The 23763-nt window shown below is 37.2% G+C and overlaps 1 protein-coding gene across 27 annotated transcripts in view; it reads left to right on the forward strand.

Annotated features, from left to right (window-relative positions):
- The window catches only part of LOC144968418 (uncharacterized), a 42127-nt gene extending 19198 nt beyond the window's left edge, over positions 1 to 22929 (forward strand). For 10 of the 27 annotated variants that reach the window (XM_078906744.1, XM_078906749.1, XM_078906754.1 and 7 more), the window contains exons 17-27: positions 651 to 730; positions 1173 to 1321; positions 1857 to 1941; positions 2391 to 2514; positions 4543 to 4898; positions 5237 to 5357; positions 10873 to 11127; positions 11551 to 11735; positions 12317 to 12476; positions 18685 to 18909; positions 20900 to 22929. In XM_078906744.1, coding sequence (XP_078762870.1) covers positions 651 to 730; positions 1173 to 1321; positions 1857 to 1941; positions 2391 to 2514; positions 4543 to 4898; positions 5237 to 5357; positions 10873 to 11127; positions 11551 to 11735; positions 12317 to 12476; positions 18685 to 18909; positions 20900 to 21120 — 1961 coding nt within the window. In that variant the 3' untranslated portion in view covers positions 21121 to 22929. The remainder of the gene's footprint in view (positions 1 to 650; positions 731 to 1172; positions 1322 to 1856; positions 1942 to 2390; positions 2515 to 4542; positions 4899 to 5236; positions 5358 to 10872; positions 11128 to 11550; positions 11736 to 12316; positions 12477 to 18684; positions 18910 to 20899) is intronic. The other 17 variants (XM_078906762.1, XM_078906763.1, XM_078906747.1 and 14 more) reach the window with 5 other exon arrangements.
- The last annotated feature ends 834 nt before the right edge of the window (positions 22930 to 23763 follow it).

Here is a 23763-nt window from a genome sequence, read left to right on the forward strand (position 1 = left end):
TCTACCCTAGATACATGAATAGATTTCTCCTATGATCTACTTCTTTTCTTTTTTGAACTTTCTCCTTGGGATTCAAATTTTTTTGCGGGTGGTTGGATGGGAGCATCACCCTTGAATCATATACCTATGATGTTCGCATGGGTGTACGATCCGATAGTGATGTCGTTTCTTCTTCTCTTTACTAGCCTATCCTGCTTCTTTGGTATGTGATTGTATTTTTGACAGGGGATATTTTTTTTTCTGTAAATCTTCTGCCTGTTTGTTCTTGGTTATTTATAATTTAGCTTATGATATCTTTAGGTTATGATTTTGATTTACATTTGTTTGTACTATTTTTGTTAGATTGCTTGTTTTTTTGTTTCAGCGGTCTCTCATATAACCTCAATTGTGTTGGAAGAGACCTAAAGCAACAAACAAACAAAAAACAAAAAAAATTCAAATTTTTTTTAAAGTTCATCTGCTTGAACTTGTCCCTTATCTCATGTTTCCTTAAGTGTTTTTAGGCAGAGATTAATCTTTTTACTGAGGCTGATATGGCCTAAAAATGTCATAAACAACATTGGATTCATTCAATCAAATTCATTCTCTTGCATTCTGAAAACATTAGATTACTTTGATGACAGGAATGTTTTTGAAATCTTTTTTCTCAGTGTTTAGTCAGCAACCTCCTCTTCATCTGAATGCTCCGTCACCCATCCATCCATCTCAACTCTCACCACAACCTTTGAATGTAAGTATCTATATATTTCTGAAATTGTCGTTTGAATTACTATTAGAAATAAAATTGCCCACATTTGAAATATGCTGTTTTAACAGTAAATTATATTTGTATAGATTTTGCTTTAGTTCTATCTGAAATTCAATTTCTCTGATTATTTATTTATTAACACAGGAAGATATGCATTACTTTGAAATAAAATGACAGTAACAAATGCATTATATTAAATTGAATTATTTTTTAAAGAAATGTCATTGTTCAAGTCAACAAAGTATGAAAAACGTCAAATATTTAGTTTTAAGCAATGTGTATTTTGAAATGGAAATTAAATCAATATTACATCTACTGTTGACAAGATATACGTTTTTCCATATGAACATTAGAAGAAAGTAAAACAAAACTCATCACATTGTTTTATGACCATTATTCAAAATTCCATTTCATTATTTATTAGCAGAGCCCCAGTAGTCGATCTCCAGTACCTCAGAGAGGAATCAGTCCACAAGAGTTGGCTGTCCACGCACAGGCAGTCATGCAAAGTGCCCTACTCAAGAAGCAGTTACAAAACCAAAGTGAACGCTATATCAAAAAACAACAAGAGAGGTAAAAGAGCCAAGCGCTTTGAGGTGTCGACGAAGGGAGCTATATAAATATGATTATTATTATTATTATTAAAAGATGAAATGAATCCGAAAATGTCAGTGATGATTGACCTTAATTCAGTGGATATTATGTTATATCTAACTTCTTCATAGAAATCTGTAATGAAGTGTTTCCTTCACACCCGAGGGATTATTTTTTGATGGACGCACGTAGATTACCATTTAAAAAATTATTTAAAAGAATAAAGAGATGCCCTTCTATTAGTGTTTTACAGTCAAAACCTCAACACAGTACAAAATGAACATTTTTTATCAAGTCCAAATGTATGATCCACCACGGCTATATGTTATATCAGAATTATGAAAATTCAAGAAACTACATTCATTTTTCTCAGCAAAAGCATATTTATCTCATTTGATTTGATTGGTTTAATGCATAGGTTAAACATTGCATTTTAAAAAAATTATTTAATAAAGCATCTTGATGGCAAAATACTTTACTGACAGGTGTTAAATTTTATTTATTCATGATTCAGAGCCAAGTCTCCAAGTAACCAGATCAAAGTGGTCAAACCCCAACCAGCAGCACAGCCTGTCCTCCCACCCACACCCCAACCCAAGGTACTCTCTCCTTTATTATATGCCCACTGCTGATATCTTAAAGTTGGATTTTCCTGACTTGGGATGATTCATTTTTTTTTATTTTGAGGTTTCATCAGATAATAAATACTAGGATATATTCTTGTAGCAAGTTAAAATCTGAATAGTTTTTTTATATATATTATCAGAGGCAATTATCTTTTTATACAGTTTTGTAATATAATAAATATAGAAATGATTGAGATTAGCTTAGTCTTTTAATACAGTTGTGTAATAGATAAACTACCATTGTCGAGTCATCCATTTCTCATTAAATTTAAGTAGGGTATAGAAGACATCTGTGTTGGTCAGTACTCTTGTGAAAGAAGATGAAGAAAACCTAAAACTAGCACAATCACTCTTCAATACCCTCCTTCTTTATATTAAATATGAATGGTTGGAACTTGTTGCACAACTGTCTATTAATATAGTGGATGAAATTTCAGGGTGCAACTGTAAATACCTTCACTCCTACCTCGGTCCTGGTTAAAATGCATTCTGACAAAGCCATGGAGAAGGAGAAACAAGCTCAAGAAATGGGAGATAAATCTGTTGGTGAGTGTGCAGTCATCCCTCCTCTGCCCTCCTTCTCTTTCTCTCTCTCTCTCTCTTTCTCTCTCTCTTTTTCTCTCTCCCCCTCTCTCTCTCTCTCTCTCTCTCTCTCTCTCTCTCTCTCTCTCTCTTCTCTCTCTCTCTCTCTCTCTCTTCTCTCTCTCTCTATCTCCTCTCTTCTCTCTCTCTCTCTATCTCTCTCTCTCTTCTCTCTCTCTCTCTCTCTCTCTCTCTCCTCTCTCTTTCTCTTTCTCTTTCTCTCTTATTTTTATATATTTATTTATTTTTTGGTCCATTTTAATGAAATATTGATGAGGTCATGATGCAAGTTCATAAAATGAGTTAATTGGTTATAGTTCTATAAGTTTCAGATTTTAAGTCACATCAGAATAGCCCCCATTTCATAAAAACCAACTGACTTGGTCTATTACCGTTAATGTTATATATATAAAAAAAACAGAGAATTATGTTAACCTCCTGATTGTCTGTAGTGCATACTTAACCAGTTAACTGCGGTACTCTGGAAAGACACATTTTAAGAATTCTACCAGAAAATTTGTCCCATCGATTTAGATAACTATCTTGGAGAGGTCCCAAGTTTGAGAGTCTTTAAATCGATAGATATTTGAAGGACAAACTGTCTAGCCAAATTTTTTAATGTCTTTCCAGAGTACGACAGTTGACTGGTTAAATGTCTCAATATTTCCCAAAAGCTTAATACTTGCAGGTAGATTTTTCAAACGCTGAATGTGTTTGGGAAAAAAGAGTGAATTTGAATTTTGATATGGGATGGAGGAATATTTAAAAATGGAGATTCCCGCTGCCTCGTGTTGTTTTGTTCTGGTTTTTTTATGGTATCGAGCTAGAGGTATCTATGATGTCATTTAATTCTGTGTAATTTGTACAAGTTTTTTATTTAATCCCTAGCCAGAATTCATGATTGGGTAATCTATAATTGTTAGTAATAATAATAATATATTGCGCATATTCCTGTTGGAGGGCTCTATGTGCTTTACAATAAAATCTCGAGAATAAAAAGAAACACGAGAACATGACATACTAATATTAGCAACAGGTCTATATATATATGCAATTAAATATATATTATGAAAAATGTGTCACGTAACAGGGACATAAATGGATACATTAAAATTGTATAATAGGGGCTATAAAAATAAAATTGTCACAACATTTCTTGACTTCTAATGATCAGATCAAATCTTATAATATTTATTTAAAAAGTATGTTTTAAAGTGTTTTTTAAAAGAATATTATGAGTCTAACAATCTGATGACCTCGGACATAGACAATCGTAAATTGCGCCCAGGTGAATAAAACTTTAGATGATCTTTAAGGTAGGATGACACTTCGTTATTTTCTTGAGAGATAATTTGGTGGCAAATGCGTGCTATTTATAATTAATACGTGCCTCAACAGGCAACCAATGATGATTCATGAGTGATTGTCTGGTTTGTACAGTAGTTTGAGGGACAATATGGGTTACAATGTTTTCAATATGCTGTAATTTAGAAATTTGTTTGCAGAAAGTCTTACCAAAAGAGAATCACAATAATCTAGACGAGAAAGTATAAATGCAGAAGTAATAGGCACTATAGTAGCTTTAATTTTTAGATTATGACCATGAATTTTAAAATTTCAGATAGGCAGATCTGATCTGGAATCGGTTGGTGTTTAGATTTAATGAATGCTTGCTTGCTTTTTTTTTTTTTTTTTTTTGGACTGTCCTTTTAAAGGGAGCATAAAAATCAATCGCAGAATGAGAGAAATCAAAAATTTCTTATTGATTAATTGGAATAGACATGGGAGAATCCCTTCCTAATTAATCTTATCCAGTGTTGTGCTTCATTTCGAAGTATATTTTCATTTTGCATGAATCACAAACACTCGCATACACAAAAATGAATAAAATAAAGACAAAAAAAGAACAACAATGTAATTATGACATAAATGATGAACTTCCCATGCCCCCCTCTCCCACCAATGCATACTTTTTTTATTTCCCAAACACAGAATTCATGCCTTCCATGGAGGAGTTGAGTTCAGTGAAATCCGGAGGCAACAATGTTCCTTCTTCCATGCACATGAATGATAGTCATCAACCAGGTTCTCTACAAAATGTTTCAACTGTGGGTAACAATAGCAACGATGGAAATTTTCATCCAGGAGTGGCCAGTGGACACCAACTACAACGGGGACCTGGTTGTCCACCCACCCCACCAGACACCAGTGATATTAGCTTCTTGGATCCCATCAACCCAAATCTTATCACTTTGACAAACCAGATTGACAATTCTCTTCGGATCAACTCGGGACAGATCAATATTTTGCCCGGAGGGTTGTCGCAGCCTATGTCTGTGGAAGAAAAGGTAAAGCTTTTGTTTATTGCCTATGTTTGGGTTTTAAAAGTGTATTTGATCGTGCTTTTATAATGCTGCATTTTCAAGTTTGACTGGGAATGTTGTACTATACTCAACTTATTCTGCTAAAATTCACAAAACAATTATCACTTCACATTGAAGTGAGGGACTGAAAAAAAAAGTCAAATGATCAGCTTACCATTTATTATTTTTGTTTGTTTTTGTTTTTTAAAATTTACCATTATTATTGTTTTTATTTTATTTTATTATTTCGTTTACTACAGTGTGGTCTATTTTCACAGGGAATTAAATGTTGTTTAAGTTTGTTTTTAAAAAAATAATTTCAGATGAAGTTGTCTTCTTTGGTGGAAAAGCCTGGTTACCTCTCTCAGATCCTGGATGCTAAGGCAGCACATGCTGAATCGGTCAAAAATGCTGCCAAATTGGGTAGAAGGCCCATTGTAAGAGGTAAGCTTTTTGTTTATGATTGAATCCATTACAATTCCATCCTCTCCATTACTTTCACAGCTTCAATGTTGAAAGCAAAAGTAACAATGTGAAGTTGTAGGTGGTTTGACTTGTACAATTCTTGAGGCTTGAAATTTTAGAACCACCATGAGATGCAAGGAATTTAGGTAAATGGTACTTATACACAGATGCCAGATCACCGGCACTGTCTGTATTTTCAATTTGTCGAGGGATAGTTTGCTAATATTTTGGTATTACTGCTGGCAATGACAGTTTTTTTTTTTCTGGGTGGGGATCCTGACCTCCCATAGCGGGCAGGGAGGTACACACTGTGTCTTCTATCCCCTTATATCTGTTTTCCAACATGCTTTCTGTCTTTGTCTTGGAATGAGATTACTTAGTTTTTTTCCTGGCTCTGGTCGGAGTCCTGGCTGGGAGGGAAACAGTCAAATGCATAGTTATTGTTTTGGGAGATGATATTTTTTTACTTGTAAATCATCTCTCTCTTATGTATTAGTATATTTGTTATTTTTAATGTATAATGTAAGCATTTGAGTGTGTTCCTCTTTGTTGGATTTTGTTCTTGTGTCCGGATGAGACTTATAGGTGAGCTCAAACTAAGTATATTGGTGGTATGCTCTTGGAATCTACATCTGATCCCTATTTGTTCCCAGTTCCCCTTTGTCTTACTTTCTCTTGGGTGCTTCAATTGTAATTCTAGAACTTTTTACTATCCCATTTCTTCCTTTTTACTGGCGCTGATATAACCTAAATGTGTTGCAAGCGCCGGAAAACCCTTAAAAACAAAAAACAAAACAGTTTTTTAAAATTATTTAAATTTGTTATTATAAGTATGCTGCCTACTCCGCCGCAACATCAGTAGCAGTAATAGTAGTTGTTTTGGTAATAGTAGTAGTTGTCATAATGCTAATCCTAATGTGGTGTTTGGTGGTGGTGGTAAAAGGGTGATGCTGTAGTGGTAGTGGAATATTCCTGGTTTTCAAGTGTTTTAGTGCTTCCTATCATCGTAAAAGATTATATTAATATACACATTATACAATGTGTAATATGATAAGGCTGTTCTATTTAAGATTGCATTTATTTTAGAAGAGTATTTTGATATGAATATCTTTCAATACAATAGCAATGACTATGAAAAATGTTTTTTTTTCTCTTTTTGAGGGAAATTTTTGTCTAAAATCAAAGCCCTATCTCCACTGAGTAAAAATGTTTTTGAATTTTGAAATCCATTCTTAAATAAACAAGTTATGCAGTTTCAAAGGTGTCCACAGGCGTTTATTGCTTTCAGTTTAGTTCGCCAGGTAAATCTAGCCAGTCTAGTGATGATGAGTCATAGCTTTACACTAAGAGAGGGAGACAATTTTTTCGCCGTTTTGATCGATTTTTTCTAATTTCAAACTAATGTAGTATTGCCGTTATTAAGTGTAGCAAAAATATTTTTATACTACCAAACAGTTTATTAACAGAGCTTTCATTGATTATTTAATCATAATTATGATGGCGTTAAAAAGCAAGAGGGATAACCCATGAAGTTGATCCATAAATTTAAGTGAATTAAAAATTTTAAGAGAATATTTTAGCATGTTCAACACTTAAGATTTTAAAACAAAAGTAATGGAAATGATGTTGAATATCTGTATAATGTAGACATATAAATTTTATATCAGTAGATTGAGGCGTTTTTGAGATATCAGTTCACCTGTACGTAAAAGTAATAATTTTGAGTAAGGTAATATTGAAATCCAATCACAGCATTGTCTTAATAGAAATTTTTTAATAAACCAGAAACATAGTCAAATGTGATTCACTTATATCTATCCCAGAATCAACGAATTATAAGAATTCCAGTAAAAATTGTTATATAAGGACACTCATTTAAAGACAATCAAAACCACTAAGAAAATCTTAAAGAGTTCTTATAAGTTTCATAACCTTATTTTTGAGATATCCATGCCCATTACTTTTTTTCATGTACTTGACTTGCACCTCTTTTAATTTGTGTGCCATATAGACTGCATATAGCACATCACTGGTGAAAGATTAGGATCATATTCACCTCATAAAGTATTGTTTCTTGTTCAGAGTTTTCTCATTGAACCAAAGGTATCGATACCTGCATCGCATTTCTTTAAATTATGTATCAGTGGAACACATTTCTTGCAAATTAAAATATTTAAATATGTCAGAATTTCACATTTATATTTATAGTCAACTGTTGATAACGTCTAGAGTGTTTTAATCCTCTCAGCATGGCTCTGTACTCTTTCACAACAAATTCGACATATTTCATTTGTACTGGTGTGAATACCGTCTTCAGTGTGTCTCTCCATAACCTGAACAGAACTTAAATAAGTAAATTTAAGAAATATCTAAAATTTCTGCTTAAATTCAATGAAATCAAATTAAATAAATGTCTCTTATCATCACTATCTAGTTTTATTATTGGGTTTCTAAAATATCATGAAATATTCTCCTCTATGTTGGTAACAAAAATAATTATTGAGATTCCTTTCCACACCGTCTATTCTTAAATCCCTGAATCTACATAATAAAGTATATATCATATGAAAGATAATTTTATCTACTTTCCTCTGATCCCTCACACTTGATGGTAAAAAGTGTTGGCTTGATATTTTGAATTTTTAAATATTTCTTAAACTTATAATTTAAATATTTATTTCATAAAAAACTCTGATTATTCAAAAGAGCAAAACACAAACTTATCATTTAATGATGTAAATAAAAATAATTGCGTCTTGTAGAGGAAAAATTGGCCTTTGTATCAATATATGTTTGAAAATTATGAAAAAGATGCTGCGTCCACAACGGGCTGAGAAAATTGAGTATTTTGATGAAATTTCTACTACTCTCTGCCTGAGAGAAATTCAAAGCGATGAGATTTACCTGCAGACATAATTTATTGCCAATGCACGCCGTCTTGACAGCTGTTATCACTGTTGCTGACGGTGGGTTATTTACATTACTCGACGGTAGCCAGTGAGGGAAGAAGTAACTAAAGTGAAAGTTTGGGCCCTATTTAAACGGCTGTGTGTCATTTATTTCGATGACCCTCAAAGAGGAGAAAAAATTCGAAAATATGGGACGCTTTTTTGGCATTTTTTCGATTTATGGCTCTGGGTTGGGATCCTGACCTCCCATAGGGAGGTACAGTCTGTGTCTTCTATCCCCCCATACCCGTTTTCCAATTGTTTCCTGTCATTGTCTTGGTATGAGATTACTTAGTTTTGTCCTGATCCTTGCCAGAGTTCCTTGGCTGGGAGGGAAACAGTCGAATGTATAGTTATAGTTTTGGGAGATGATATTTTTTTCCTTGTAAATCATCTCTCTGTTGTGCATTGTATTATGTTTAGTTTACATATTATATGATTGGTAAACATTTGAGTGTATTTCTCTTAGTTGGGACCTGTGCTTGTGTCTGGATGAGACTTTTAGGTGATCTCAAACTAAGTACTTTGGCGATGTGCTCGTGGAATCTACATCTGTTCCCTATTTGAACCAATTCCCCTTTGTCTTACCTTTTCTTTTGTGCTTTAATTGTAATTCTAGAACTTTTTACTATCCCATTTTCTTCCTTTTTACTGGCGCTGATATGACCTAAATGTGTTGCAAGCGCCGTAAAATCCTTAAAAACTAAAAACAAACGACTTATGGCTGTATCCCGTGGAACAAGAGATTGAAACTTGGCAATTTTATGGCAAATTTGATAGACAATATGATGATGTTAGAGTTCTAACATATAATTTTAGAACTGGATGGTATATAACACACGCTCACACACACACACACACACAGATAGAGAGAGAGAGAAAGAAAGAAATGAGTATAACACATACACACACAGATAGGGAGAGATATATAAAGAAATGAGTATATAACACTGTAAAACCGGTACTTCTGTATAACTGCGGCACTTGGGCGTTGACAAAATCCGAAGAAGAACATCTGGATGCCTTCCATCGCACACAGCTAAGAAGGGTTCTGGACATCAATTACCCAAAAAAAATCTCAAATGAATCACTCTATAAGATCACAAAAGAAAGACCAATCTCCCTTGACATTTTACAACAACGATGGCAACTGTTCGGTCACATACTGCGCAGGGACAAAAACATACCGGCTAACTAAGCCATGTCGGGATACTTCCAAAAACACGGGAACCTTTTCAGAGGAAGACCGATCACAACACTCCCTGTGATCTTAAACAAAAACCTCACAACACTTGGACAAAGCATTAGTCTCATAACGGCAGGGGACCTTGAAAATCTGAGAACCCTAGCAGAGGACCGGCAATATTGGAGACACCTCACACAGGAAATACTGGAAACAGCCAAGACGACCCGATCTTTCGGTCGAGACGCGAAAGGCATCTAAGTCAAGTAAGTCAAGTATATAACACACACACACACACACACACACACACAGAGGAAGGGGGGGGGGGGAGAGAGAGAGAGAATTTGGGTACATAAACGAAAGAAATATAGAAGGAAAAGAGAAATTGGGCAAGTTAATTTCAAAAGGGGGCAAAGGTTACTGGTGGAACATGACTTGAAACACAATAATTAACGCCATGCTGATATTATAGATCATATTGCAATTGAAAACTTTACACATCATAATTTCTTAAATTCATTTAAATTAAAAGGGCAAATTATCAGCTGTTTATTGAGCCCAAATACAATGGCAGACATAAACACATCTCTGTCAGGGAGACCGTGCAGACATTTTGACTAGTCATGAACTTTAAAGTGAAGTCAACCAATCAGAAAGCGCTTTGCCACGACCCGCCCAGCCGCTCACTTTGTGTGCCAAATCGGTTTGAACTCGAATTGTAAGTCAGGCTGTAGGGGGGCAAAATGGCTTCCTGTCTTTTATGACTAAAGTGAAAATTAGGATGGTGTTTTGTAAAATACGGGAAAAGTACTCGTCATGTTCAAATGAAATTTTACAAATAAAAAGAAGAAATATTAATATCTTACCTTGTCAGTGGCAAAACCTCCACGTCCGGTAGTTTCAGAAATATTTCAATTGAAAGCATGAAAAGGTATTTTTATTGAATCTATAGTGACCGTTCGAATTTTGCCTTTTGACACAACCCAAAGTAACCTCTTCACATGCCGTCTGCCAAATTTCAATCATTTTCATGGGTAAACAACAATGATGTAATTAATTTTTTAAAATAGCATATACGAGATGGCCGCATCCCATATTTTGTCGCGAATTTGGGCACTTCGTGAGCGAGAAGAGGCCCAAAGATTTGTGCGGGATAGTCATTGCTAAATACAAGGTGATGGATAAAAGTGGGAGTTTTCTATAGACATTTTAGAAATAAAAAAGTGCATAATATTAGTTGAAATGTCTAATTATATTTTTGCTCATTGAAAACAATAATAATGATAAAAAATAAAAAAGACATTGTTCGATTTGCAAATTCTGAGATGAAGTTATACTTAAGCCATCAAATACTTTTTTAAAGGTGGAGACCAACCATTTCCAGAAGAGATGATGCAGCCACCACCAAACCATCAGCCTTCTCACATGATGCAACAACAACTTCCTCCTCCAAACCATCAACAACAGCAGCAGCAGCAACATCAACCTGCTATGCAACAGAATATGTCTTATGGTAGGCCAGTGATGGGTAGTGGGTTGATGAAAGGTACCAATGCTCTTGTTAACTCATCTCCTCCATCATCTGTACCAGCATCTATGGTGTCAACATCTGCTCAAGGTAATTGTGTTTCAGCAAATACAATAACAGAACTGTTAATTGTCTGGTTTCTCTTGGACCATTTTGACCTTAGCTTTCAGAAAAGGACTCCTAATCCCCTAATCGTTTTTTTAAAAGATTCTCTCTTTTCTTCTTTCCATTGAATTAAGTTAGCATGCTTAAAAGAAATTTCAATAATTGGTAAGCAGGGCTCAACATTATTTAGGGTATTTATGGACTTAACTTAGGTTATATATTACTATTTCTTCCAATTTCTTTAACACATCAATGCTTAAATGTTTGCATATTTTGAGATGTCCTGTATAGTTTGTAAGAAACATCTTAAAATCTTAACTTTTTTTTTCTAAATAAAAAAATAAAGAATCAAATTAGACACAATGAAGCTCTTATGTTTATATTCCATTTTGTATTATCTTTGTGCAGGGATTCCAAATGCAGGAGCTGTGGCTGCAGCAAATAAAGGCATGGGTCGTGCCATTGTGGGTAATGCCACCTCCAATATGCATCCTACCCCACCTCCAACTATGGGTGCCCCTGCTCCCATGCACCCTGAAATGTTTAGACAACTGGAGCAGCATAAACAACAACTTCAGCAACACTTTCAACAGGTAAGATATGTGTCAGTGCATGACATAATCAGTCGGAAGATGAAAATTTTGGATTTGGATATTTTTGCATTCTCTTAAAGAATATGCTCACCAGAGCATTTTAATCTTTATTTGAAGTAAATCGGGTGATTTTTCATTTATGGACATCAGATGTATGGGAAAGGTATCCTGCAGCTTTTCTCAAATTTCATACTTTTTCAATTTGACTAGCTGGGGGGGGGGGGGGGGGGGGGGGGGGGGGGGGGGGGGGGGGGGGGGTTGAGTTGGTTTAACATCATTCAGTTAGACCTCGGTATACAAATTGCAATATATTGCACATGCATTCAGTGTACATGTTTTTAGGTAGCTTGTGTAGTAATATCCCCTCTCTCTCTCTCTCTCTCTCTCTCTCTCTCTCTCTCTCTCTCTATATATATATATATATATATATATATATATATATATATATATATATATATATATATATATATATATATATATATATATATATATATATATATATATTCTTAAGACTCCATTTCTAATGTAGTTTGAAGGCTTATGATCATAATATTCAAAAGTGTCTTTTTGCTCTTTTCCAGACTCATGCAGCAGCCCAGGGTGGCATGATGATTCCACCCCCACCACCCCCAGGTGCTATTTCCTTTGTGGCAGCTGGTCCACCACCCCATTTTGGATTGCATCGGGTTCCCATCCTCCCACCAGCAAATCATGCCCTAATGCAGCAACATCTGGCTGGAGGTTAACACTTTTTCATGTCCTTCACATTCTCTTATTACTCCTTTGCCTTAATGTACCATTATATCAGTTCTTTGAAAGAGCAAGGGAATTTTTTTTCAGTCTACAGATTTCACCAGAGATGACAACTATTATGAAAATTACGAATTTTTAAAGTAAAAATCTGGCAAATATGAAAATTGCTTAAAATTACATATATTTTTTGTCAAGTCACCATTAAAAAAAAAATGTTTTTGGTATTAACATGATGTTACAAGTATATATACTGTGAATGGTGTTCAGTTTTCTCATGAAATGGGGATTGTGCTTGATTACTTCACATTTTTGGGTGTGTCTTTTTTACGAAACCCGCCGAAACCCGCCGAAAACCCGATGAAACCCGACGAATCCCGACAAAGTTATGGGAAGTAGGTGGCTGTGGGGAGTGAACCTAGAACTCAGGGAAGTGTACACCATTGGGGAGTGAACCTGGGACTGGGTTTCGGCGGGTTTCGTAAAAAAGAACCAGTGCTTTTTTACGAAACCCGCCGAAACCCGCCGAAACCCGACAATATACAGCAAAGTTATGGGAAGTAGACAACTGTGGGGAGTGAACCCGAGACTCAGGGAAGTGTACACCAGTCGGGAGTGAACCTGAGACTAAGTTTATCGGCCGGTTTCGGCGGGTTTCGTAAAAAAGAATTAGTGCTTTATTACGAAACCGCCGAAACCCGCCGAAACCCGACAATATCCGGCAAAGTTATGGGAGTTTGGCAACAGTGGGGGGTGATCCTGGGAGTCAGGGAATTGCACACCAGTGGGGAGTTAACCTGGGACTGTGTAAAAAGGATATCAGTGGGAAATAAACCTGGGACTAAAGGGACATGGATACCATTGAAAGTTGAAGCCGGATATGGGAATTGAGTACCAGAGGAGAATGAACCTGACACTATAGAAGGTGGGCGCCAGTGGGGAGTGAACCTGGGATTCAGGGAATTGCACACCAGTGGGGAGTTAACCTGGGATTGTGTAAAAAGGATATCAGTGGGAAATAAACCTGGGACTAAAGGGAGATGGATACCATTGAAAGTTGAAGCCGGATATGGGAGTTGAGTACCAGAGGAGAATGAACCTGACACTATAGAAGGTGGGCGCCAGTGGGGAGTGAACCTGGGATTCAGGGAATTGCACACCAATTGGGAGTTAACCTTGGACTGTGGGAGATGGATAACTGTGGGTATCCGAGCCGAACTATAGGAGTTGGGTGCCAGAGGAGAATGAACCTGACACTATAGAAGGTGGGCGCCAGTGGGGAGTGAACCTGGGATTCAGGGAATTGCACACCAGTGGGGATTTAACCTGGGAATATGTAAAAAGGATATCAGTGGAAAATAAACCTGGTACTAAAGGGAGATGGATACCATTAAAATTTGAAGCTTGGTATGAGAGTTTGGTACCAGAGGAGAATGAACCTGACACTAAAGGAGGTGGGCGCCAGTGGGGAGTGAACCTGGGACTATGTAAAAAGGATATCAGTGGGAAATAAACCTGGGACTAAAGGGAGATGAATACCATTGAAAGTTGAAGCCGGATATGAGAGTTTGGTACCAGAGGAGAATGAACCTGACACTATAGGAGGTGGGCGCCAGTGGGGAGTGAACCTGGGACTATGTAAAAAGGATATGAGTGGGAAATAAACCTGGGACTAAAGGGAGATGAATACCATTGAAAGTTGAAGCCGGATATGAGAGTTTGGTACCAGAGGAGAATGAACCTGACACTATAGGAGGTGGGCGCCAGTGGGGAGTGAACCTGGGATTGTGTAAAAAGGATATCAGTAGGAAATAAATCTGGGACTAAAGGGAGGTGGATACCATTGGGAGTTAAAGCCGGATTTGGTAGTTGGGTACCAGAGGAGAGAGAAACCTGACACTATAGGAGGTGGGCGCCAGTGGGGAGTGAACCTGGGACTATGTAAAAAGGATATGAGTGGGAAATAAACCTGGGACTAAAGGGAGATGAATACCATTGAAAGTTGAAGCCGGATATGAGAGTTTGGTACCAGAGGAGAATGAACCTGACACTATAGGAGGTGGGCGCCAGTGGGGAGTGAACCTGGGACTATGTAAAAAGGATATCAGTGGGAAATAAACCTGGGACTAAAGGGAGATGAATACCATTGAAAGTTGAAGCTGGATATGAGAGTTTGGTACCAGAGGAGAATGAACCTGACACTATAGGAGGTGGGCGCCAGTGGGGAGTGAACCTGGGACTATGTAAAAAGGATATGAGTGGGAAATAAACCTGGAACTAAAGGGAGAAGGATACCATTGAAAGTTGAAGCCGGATATGGGAGTTGAGTACCAGAGGAGAATGAACCTGACACTATAGGAGATGGGCGCCAGTGTGGAGTGAACCTGGGACTCAGGGAAGTGCACACCAATTTGGAGTTAACCTGGGACTGTGGGAGATGGATAACTGTGGGTATCCGAGCCGAACTATAGGAGTTGGCTACCAGAGGAGAATAAACCTGACACTATAAAAGGTGGGCGCCAGTGGGGAGTGAACCTGGGAGTCAGGGAATTGCACACCAGTGGGGATTTAACCTGGGAATATGTAAAAAGGATATCAGTGGAAAATAAACCTGGTACTAAAGGGAGATGGATACCATTAAAATTTGAAGCTTGGTATGAGAGTTTGGTACCAGAGGAGAATGAACCTGACACTAAAGGAGGTGGGCGCCAGTGGGGAGTGAACCTGGGACTATGTAAAAAGGATATCAGTGGGAAATAAACCTGGGACTAAAGGGAGATGAATACCATTGAAAGTTGAAGCTGGATATGAGAGTTTGGTACCAGAGGAGAATGAACCTGACACTATAGGAGGTGGGCGCCAGTGGGGAGTGAACCTGGGACTATGTAAAAAGGATATGAGTGGGAAATAAACCTGGGACTAAAGGGAGAAGGATACCATTGAAAGTTGAAGCCGGATATGGGAGTTGAGTACCAGAGGAGAATGAACCTGACACTATAGGAGATGGGCGCCAGTGTGGAGTGAACCTGGGACTCAGGGAAGTGCACACCAATTTGGAGTTAACCTGGGACTGTGGGAGATGGATAACTGTGGGTATCCGAGCCGAACTATAGGAGTTGGCTACCAGAGGAGAATAAACCTGACACTATAAAAGGTGGGCGCCAGTGGGGAGTGAACCTGGGAGTCAGGGAATTGCACACCAGTGGGGAGTTAACCTGTGAATATCTAAAAAAGAATATCCGTGGGAAATAAATCCGGCTTCAACTCCCAATGGTATCCATCTCCCTTTAGTCCCAGATTTATTTCCTACTGATATCCTTTATACATATTCCCAGGTTAACTCCCCACTGGTGTGCAATTCCCTGACTCCCAGGTTCACTCCCCACTGGCGCCCACCTTTTATAGTGTCAGGTTTATTCTCCTCTGGTAGCCAACTCCTATAGTTCGGCTCGGATACCCACAGTTATCCATCTCCCACAGTCCCAGGTTAACTCCAAATTGGTGTGCACTTCCCTGAGTCCCAGGTTCACTCCACACTGGCGCCCATCTCCTATAGTGTCAGGTTCATTCTCCTCTGGTACTCAACTCCCATATCCGGCTTCAACTTTCAATGGTATCCTTCTCCCTTTAGTCCAGGTTTATTTCCCACTCATATCCTTTTTACATAGTCCCAGGTTCACTCCCCACTGGCGCCCACCTCCTATAGTGTCAGGTTCATTCTCCTCTGGTACCAAACTCTCATATCCAGCTTCAACTTTCAATGGTATTCATCTCCCTTTAGTCCAGGTTTATTTCCCACTGATATCCTTTTTACATAGTCCCAGGTTCACTCCCCACTGGCGCCCACCTCCTATAGTGTCAGGTTCATTCTCCTCTGGTACCAAACTCTCATATCCGGCTTCAACTTTCAATGGTATTCATCTCCCTTTAGTCCCAGGTTTATTTCCCACTGATATCCTTTTTACATAGTCCCAGGTTCACTCCCCACTGGCGCCCACCTCCTATAGTGTCAGGTTCATTCTCCTCTGGTACCAAACTCTCATATCCGGCTTCAACTTTCAATGGTATTCATCTCCCTTTAGTCCCAGGTTTATTTCCCACTCATATCCTTTTTACATAGTCCCAGGTTCACTCCCCACTGGCGCCCACCTCCTATAGTGTCAGGTTCATTCTCCTCTGGTACCAAACTCTCATATCCGGCTTCAACTTTCAATGGTATTCATCTCCCTTTAGTCCCAGGTTTATTTCCCACTGATATCCTTTTTACATAGTCCCAGGTTCACTCCCCACTGGCGCCCACCTCCTTTAGTGTCAGGTTCATTCTCCTCTGGTACCAAACTCTCATACCAAGCTTCAAATTTTAATGGTATCCATCTCCCTTTAGTACCAGGTTTATTTTCCACTGATATCCTTTTTACATATTCCCAGGTTAAATCCCCACTGGTGTGCAATTCCCTGAATCCCAGGTTCACTCCCCACTGGCGCCCACCTTCTATAGTGTCAGGTTCATTCTCCTCTGGCACCCAACTCCTATAGTTCGGCTCGGATACCCACAGTTATCCATCTCCCACAGTCCAAGGTTAACTCCCAATTGGTGTGCAATTCCCTGAATCCCAGGTTCACTCCCCACTGGCGCCCACCTTCTATAGTGTCAGGTTCAGTCTCCTCTGGTACTCAACTCCCATATCCGGCTTCAACTTTCAATGGTATCCATCTCCCTTTAGTCCCAGGTTTATTTCCCACTGATATCCTTTTTACACAATCCCAGGTTAACTCCCCACTGGTGTGCAATTCCCTGAATCCCAGGTTCACTCCCCACTGGCGCCCACCTTCTATAGTGTCAGGTTCATTCTCCTCTGGTACTCAATTCCCATATCCGGCTTCAACTTTCAATGGTATCCATGTCCCTTTAGTCCCAGGTTTATTTCCCACTGATATCCTTTTTACACAGTCCCAGGTTAACTCCCCACTGGTGTGCAATTCCCTGACTCCCAGGATCACCCCCCACTGTTGCCAAACTCCCATAACTTTGCCGGATATTGTCGGGTTTCGGCGGGTTTCGGCGGGTTTCGTAATAAAGCACTAATTCTTTTTTACGAAACCCGCCGAAACCGGCCGATAAACTTAGTCTCAGGTTCACTCCCGACTGGTGTACACTTCCCTGAGTCTCGGGTTCACTCCCCACAGTTGTCTACTTCCCATAACTTTGCTGTATATTGTCGGGTTTCGCCGGGTTTCGGCGGGTTTCGGCGGGTTTCGTAAAAAAGCACTGGTTCTTTTTTACGAAACCCGCCGAAACCCAGTCCCAGGTTCACTCCCCAATGGTGTACACTTCCCTGAGTTCTAGGTTCACTCCCCACAGCCACCTACTTCCCATAACTTTGTCGGGATTCGTCGGGTTTCATCGGGTTTCGGCGGGTTTCGGCGGGTTTCGGCGGGTTTCGGCGGGTTTCGTAAAAAAGACACACCTCACATTTTTGGGGGGGAAATGCACAAAATGTTTACTCCTATATTCCGCATTTCGAATTCTTCAGGTTGGCATCTCTGTTTCAATCATGACTGATATAAATATTATTGTTCCTCAATACATACATACACATTTCAAATTATTTCTAATGTAATCATTTTACGCAAGCATCGAAATTTATAGAATCATTTGGAACAGGTAGGGATCATTTTATTTGGAATGTCAGGTTGCAAAAACGGTGGACCCATCTCTTTCGTGTTCTAGCTATATATACGATGTGAGTTAAAAACTGATGGGCTGAATACAAATCCTGTGGCCCCAATAGCTCACTTGGTAGACTCCTCGTTTCACATGCAAAGGGACCCAAGATCGATCCTTGGTGAAATCGAGTAGATAGGTCTGTATTGGCAATTCTGTATAGCTCTGTATTCTTTTTGAATTAGTCGCTTTTCTTTCCTACTTTTTCTTGGGTGCTTTTATATTTTCAGATTCTATCGCCATCCTTTTTCTTGACTTTAATGCAAGCTCTATAGCTGTCATGCATACCAATTACTCTAGTCTTAAAGACAACATAATGAATTTTTATTATTGAAAATATTCGTTATTCTCTTGGCAGCAAAATATTTTTTAAACCATAAAGCTATGTTCATGAGTTAAAATTTAGCATCAAATGAAATTTAAATTGATAGTTTCAAAACTGAAAAGTCACTTTTTATGTTTCTATGATTGCAGCCAATGCTATGAACCCAGCCAGAGCACCCCATCTGATGGCCTTACAACCCCAGCAAGGGCAACCCCCACCTCCTCCTCAAGTCAGGCCAATTGTACCCATGTCCAGTGCTGTTCCTGCTGGTCCTCTGAGCCCTCAGGCCCAAAGCCACCAAGCAATGGGCTCTCTGTCAGCTGCTGCTCTTTCATCCACCATCCATCAAGTCTCCTCTAACTCTAATAAAATGAGTGGGTGTTGCTTTTTATATTTTATAAATATTGATATGTTCTATATCCTTGGTTTAAACATACTCTTTTGTGCTTTCGGGACAAGTTGTCTGAAATACACTTTATGTATTTCCATTCTTACTATATCCATCACTGCCTATCACACTGAGATGACCTAAGAATGTTGCAAACTCTATCAACTTTACAAACAAAACAATTTAAAACGCATTAAAAACTAGATAAGATCAATCAAATTATGTTGAGCATTTAGATATCTTTTCTTTCAGTGAGCCACCAGATTTTTGGATAAAGACATCACTTAGAATAAAGCGCATCTCCAAATAGATTTTCTTTGATAGAGCAAGAAAAAACTATATAATTTAATGCAATTCTCAAAGCTATAAAAAGTTTTGATCAATGGTGTTTAAAGTAATGAACAGAAATGAATATGACAGCCTCAAAAAAGAACAAAATACGAAACGAGAGTTTTTGAGGCTCAAAACCCTTCTTCAGCCAATAATAATTGCAAAAACGTTAATATATCGCTTGTCAGCATGCACTGTCTCGAAATATTTATTTTTGTTCATTGTTTTATAGTCCACTGCCTCTAGCAGTTTAGTATCGCTTTGACTTAAGTCAATGGATTTTGTGTCTTCTATAACCCCATACCCGTTTTCCAATTGTTTCCGGTCGTTGTCTTGGAATGAGATTATTTAGTTTTGTCCTGATCCTTGCCGGAGTTCCTTGGCCGGGAGGGAAACAGTCGAATGTATAGTTATAGTTTTGGGAGATGATATTTTGTTCCTTGTAAATCATCTCTCTGTTATGCATTGTATTATGTTTAGTTTACATATTATATTATATGATTGGTAAACATTTGAGTGTATTCCTCTTAGTTGGGACCTGTGCTTGTCTGGATGAGACTTTTAGGTGATCTCAAACTAAGTACTTTGATGGTGTGCTCTTGGAATCTACATCTGTTCCCTATTTGAACCAAATCCCCTTTGTCTTGCCTTTTCTTTTGTGCTTTAATTGTAATTCTAGAACTTTTTACTATCCCATTTTCTTCCTTTTTACTGGCGCTGATATGACCTAAATGTGTTGCAAGCGCCGTAAAACCCTTAAAAACAAACAAACAAACAATCAATGGATTTGTGGTTGGGATATCTTCCTTGAACTTGAGGGTCATGGTGATGAGTCTTGTTGAATATGCACATATTTTTTCTCTCATGACTCTGCATTTATAAGTAACAAGTACTTTAATTTACATAATTGCCTACTCTCCTATTATTTAAAATAAAGATTAAAAAAAGACTACAAAGAAAGAAAAATAAATGGAAAACATTTTTTATACAATACGATTCAGTAGTCTGATGTCACGCGCCCGGCAACGGCGGCCATCTTGGTTCTAAACAAAGAAAATCATTACTTTTTATTCTTCATGCTGGCTAGAACTTTTCATTCCCTTTTCGTATGCCTTGTGATCAGAATGTGTAAAAGTCAAAACATGATCAAATTTATGGGGCTTTTTCCTCTGGATACGCTTTTATGCTCGTCGGAGAAATATTTAATACGGCGTCCGCCATTGTTCCGATAGTTTAGAGCCAGTGTTACTAAGTTACCATGCGTCATTAGGAAGGAAGTGACGTTACGACTACTGAATCCTATTGAAAACATGTGAAAATGGATGGATAACGAATTTATTTTTTCTGCTTCTCCCGGCTTTGAAGGGCACTCTTTAAAATAGAAACTTTCCAGATCAATAATTTTATTATACAGCTTCCCCCTACCTACCTTTTATTTTTTTTTTAAAAAAGGATATGATTTTTTAAAAAAATTTCTTACATTAACCCATATTTTTCTTGTATTGGCGAGCTGACTCAAGGTTTTGTTAGAATTTTAATTTTTTTAAAAAATTCTTGATCATAACTTGTCCTTGAAGATTCTTGCCAATCATTTTTGTTCCTCTTGAACAATCAGTACATTTCTTTTTCTTCTTTAAAATAAAAAGAATTTGGTTTTTTCTCTTACCCAGATGGACCAATGATTCCTTCATCAAATAACATCAATGGTGGAACTTCCACTATGGATATGGGAGGCAGCAATGGTGGCAATGCAGGCATTCAGCGATGGTTTGGATCTGGTATCCTTAAGACCCAGCTCCCTAGCATGCCCCCACTACCCACCCATAGTAGTCAAGTCATGACAGTGGATGAGTTAGAACGGAATTGAAGTGGCCTACTTACGTCTTCGTAATTTGGATCTACCACCCCACTAGTGATATGTTAACGTTATTGAGCCATTATTGGTAAAAAAGAATAAATCATGATCTATCGTAAGATAGATTATGAAATGTAATTTGGTACTAGTTCAGGAATCCATTGATCCTAAAACTCATTCCATACATATTAATGGTCATTCTGATTTTATTTATCTGTAGTTAGGAGGGAAAACATGGAGAATGTATTATGTTTATGTCCAGTGTTTAAAATTTATTTCTTATCCACACAATTCTTTTAATACAGGAATAAAGATATCACATGAAAAAGACAATTTTTCACATGTTTTTGGCATCCGTTTGTTGAAAAAAATTGCTTTTTATTTTAAGCTTTAGAATTAATTCGCTGTGGACATAGGCAGTAATTTTTCCATTTCGTTGACGTATTATTTGTTCACATAGTAGAAATGATGCATCAATGACAAATTTACTTTCCAATGAGGTACAACAATAGAAAATATAACGAATCTTGTATATAATTTGTCTGAAATTTTACAGAAGAAAAGTTAACTTTTGCCATTGAAATTTTTTGTTTTTGGTCCTTTTCTTATTTATATTTTAGATATGTAAATGACAGGCCAATCCTAAATGAATTCATATGTCTTGGAATGATGTGTATATAGTAACTATAATGTTTGTATGTCAATATCGCAGGCTTGATATACTGCAACAATTTTTTTTGTACAATTTTTCCAGTCAATGAAGTGATTGGTAAAGATTAATAATTTCATTTCTAATTTGTTTGATTTTCATTGTTGATAACTTTGTATAGACAATGTTTTTCTCTATTTTTGGAGGGCAGGCATTGCACATTGCTTATTTATATTTGATAGTTGAATAAAATTTGTTGATTGAGAACTGACATTGAAAGGCTGGTCACTTCAATATCCTTAGTTATGTTGGTTTTCTCTTTCAAAATGTTGAAATCATGTGTATATACATAAATTGTATTTTTCCATAATTATTTATGGGTTAGGGGTCATAGTATGCCCTGCACAAAATACTACCCATTTTTCCCTCACCACAGCAGCAAAGTTGTCCAAGGTTCCGGCATACCTTACACAAAATGTCATGAAGCTAGAATTGATATATTCTTACATAAAGCTGCACACACATTTAAGGTTATAGAATGCCTTTCGCAAAATTCTATTGCATACACTTTGAAGATTTTCCAACTGTTTAAGGTTGCAGCATGCCTTGCTCAAAATGCGGAGAAAGTTTATGGAGATTGAAATATGTAAAGTTACATAAGGTTCCAGCATGCCTTACACAAAATGCCCTTTGCAACTGTACTGTGAATGATGTTATCGCTTGGCTGTTAGAGGTAAAGGAAGTACAGGGTCTTGGAAGGCTCCCTGATGCAAAATGCCTCATCCATATTATATTATGTCCCCAATCGATTGGATTGGTTGTATATAATGTAAATATGTTAGTATCACCAAATGATTCATTTGTGGTTTACATGTGTTTGCACAATAGTTTTCAACACTGAAAAGGAAGAAAACAAGAAAGTTCGGGAAGTATTTTATCAAATTTATCAATATGATCATGGCGCATGACACAAAACTTTTTTTTTTTTTAGCATATCCTTTTAAATGCCTAAAAAACATTAAGTTTTCCATTTAACCCCCCAACCCTTTTCTCCCATTGTTGCATATCCTTTCCAGAGTGTCAAATCTTGTTTTGCAAACACTTGGGTGATTGTGGTTTCATGATTCTTGGTTTGATTTTGCGTTTCATTAAATGTTTTTGGTGTCATCTTATGTTTTTGTTGGGTTTTTTTTTTCGTTTTTTTTTGTCTTTCGCATTCATTGTGTTCTTTCTTTCAAACTAATATTAGGTAACAATGCATACAAATGTCCTTAATATAAGTATGTATTTGTTATCCATTGTTGGAAGTTAAAAAACTTATCAAATTTGTTTCTTTGTTTTTTGATTTATGAATTATTTATGTTTTGAGGTGTTTTTTTTATCTTTGTGTTGAGTTTTCTTTTCTCAATTTTGTTCATATTATGATAAAAAATTCTTTCAAATCCTTTGAGAAAGAGTATTTATTGAGTTAGGGCAAATTAACTTGTGTGCAAAAATATATAACTGAAAAGAAGAAAAAAATAGATTTATTTTACAATGTTGAAATAATTGTTTTATTTTACAATGTTGAAATAATTGTATATAGCAATGTAAGAATTTGAAATGACTCCTATTGTTGTCCATCATTTTGACAATACTTTTTTTTTTTCTCTTTCTCGAAGTACCATTGTATTGTGTTTACTTTGATTTGGAGGGTTTTTTAAAACATTTTTTTTGATGATTTGTGTCCCGGATGATATGTCCTGTGTTAAGCCTGGGATGAATATAAAAGTATTATATTGATACTTATTTACCCACCTTTATCAGATTAGTTTTTCTTTGATTTAAACAAAAAATCTCTCTCTCTCACTCTCTCTCTCTCACTCTCTCTGTATCTCTCTCTCTCTCTCTCTCTCTCTCTCTCTCTCTCTCTCTCTCTCTCTCTCTCTCTCTCTCTCTCTCTCAATATATATATATATATATATCTCATCTCTCTCTCTCTCTCTCTCTCTCTCTCTCTCTCTCTC

The sequence above is a fragment of the Berghia stephanieae genome, chromosome 3 (genome assembly GCF_034508935.2).
Source record: "Berghia stephanieae isolate SIO BIC M18660-M18661 chromosome 3, UCSD_Bste_1.3, whole genome shotgun sequence".
In the NCBI taxonomy this organism is placed as follows: Eukaryota; Metazoa; Mollusca; class Gastropoda; order Nudibranchia; family Aeolidiidae; genus Berghia; species Berghia stephanieae.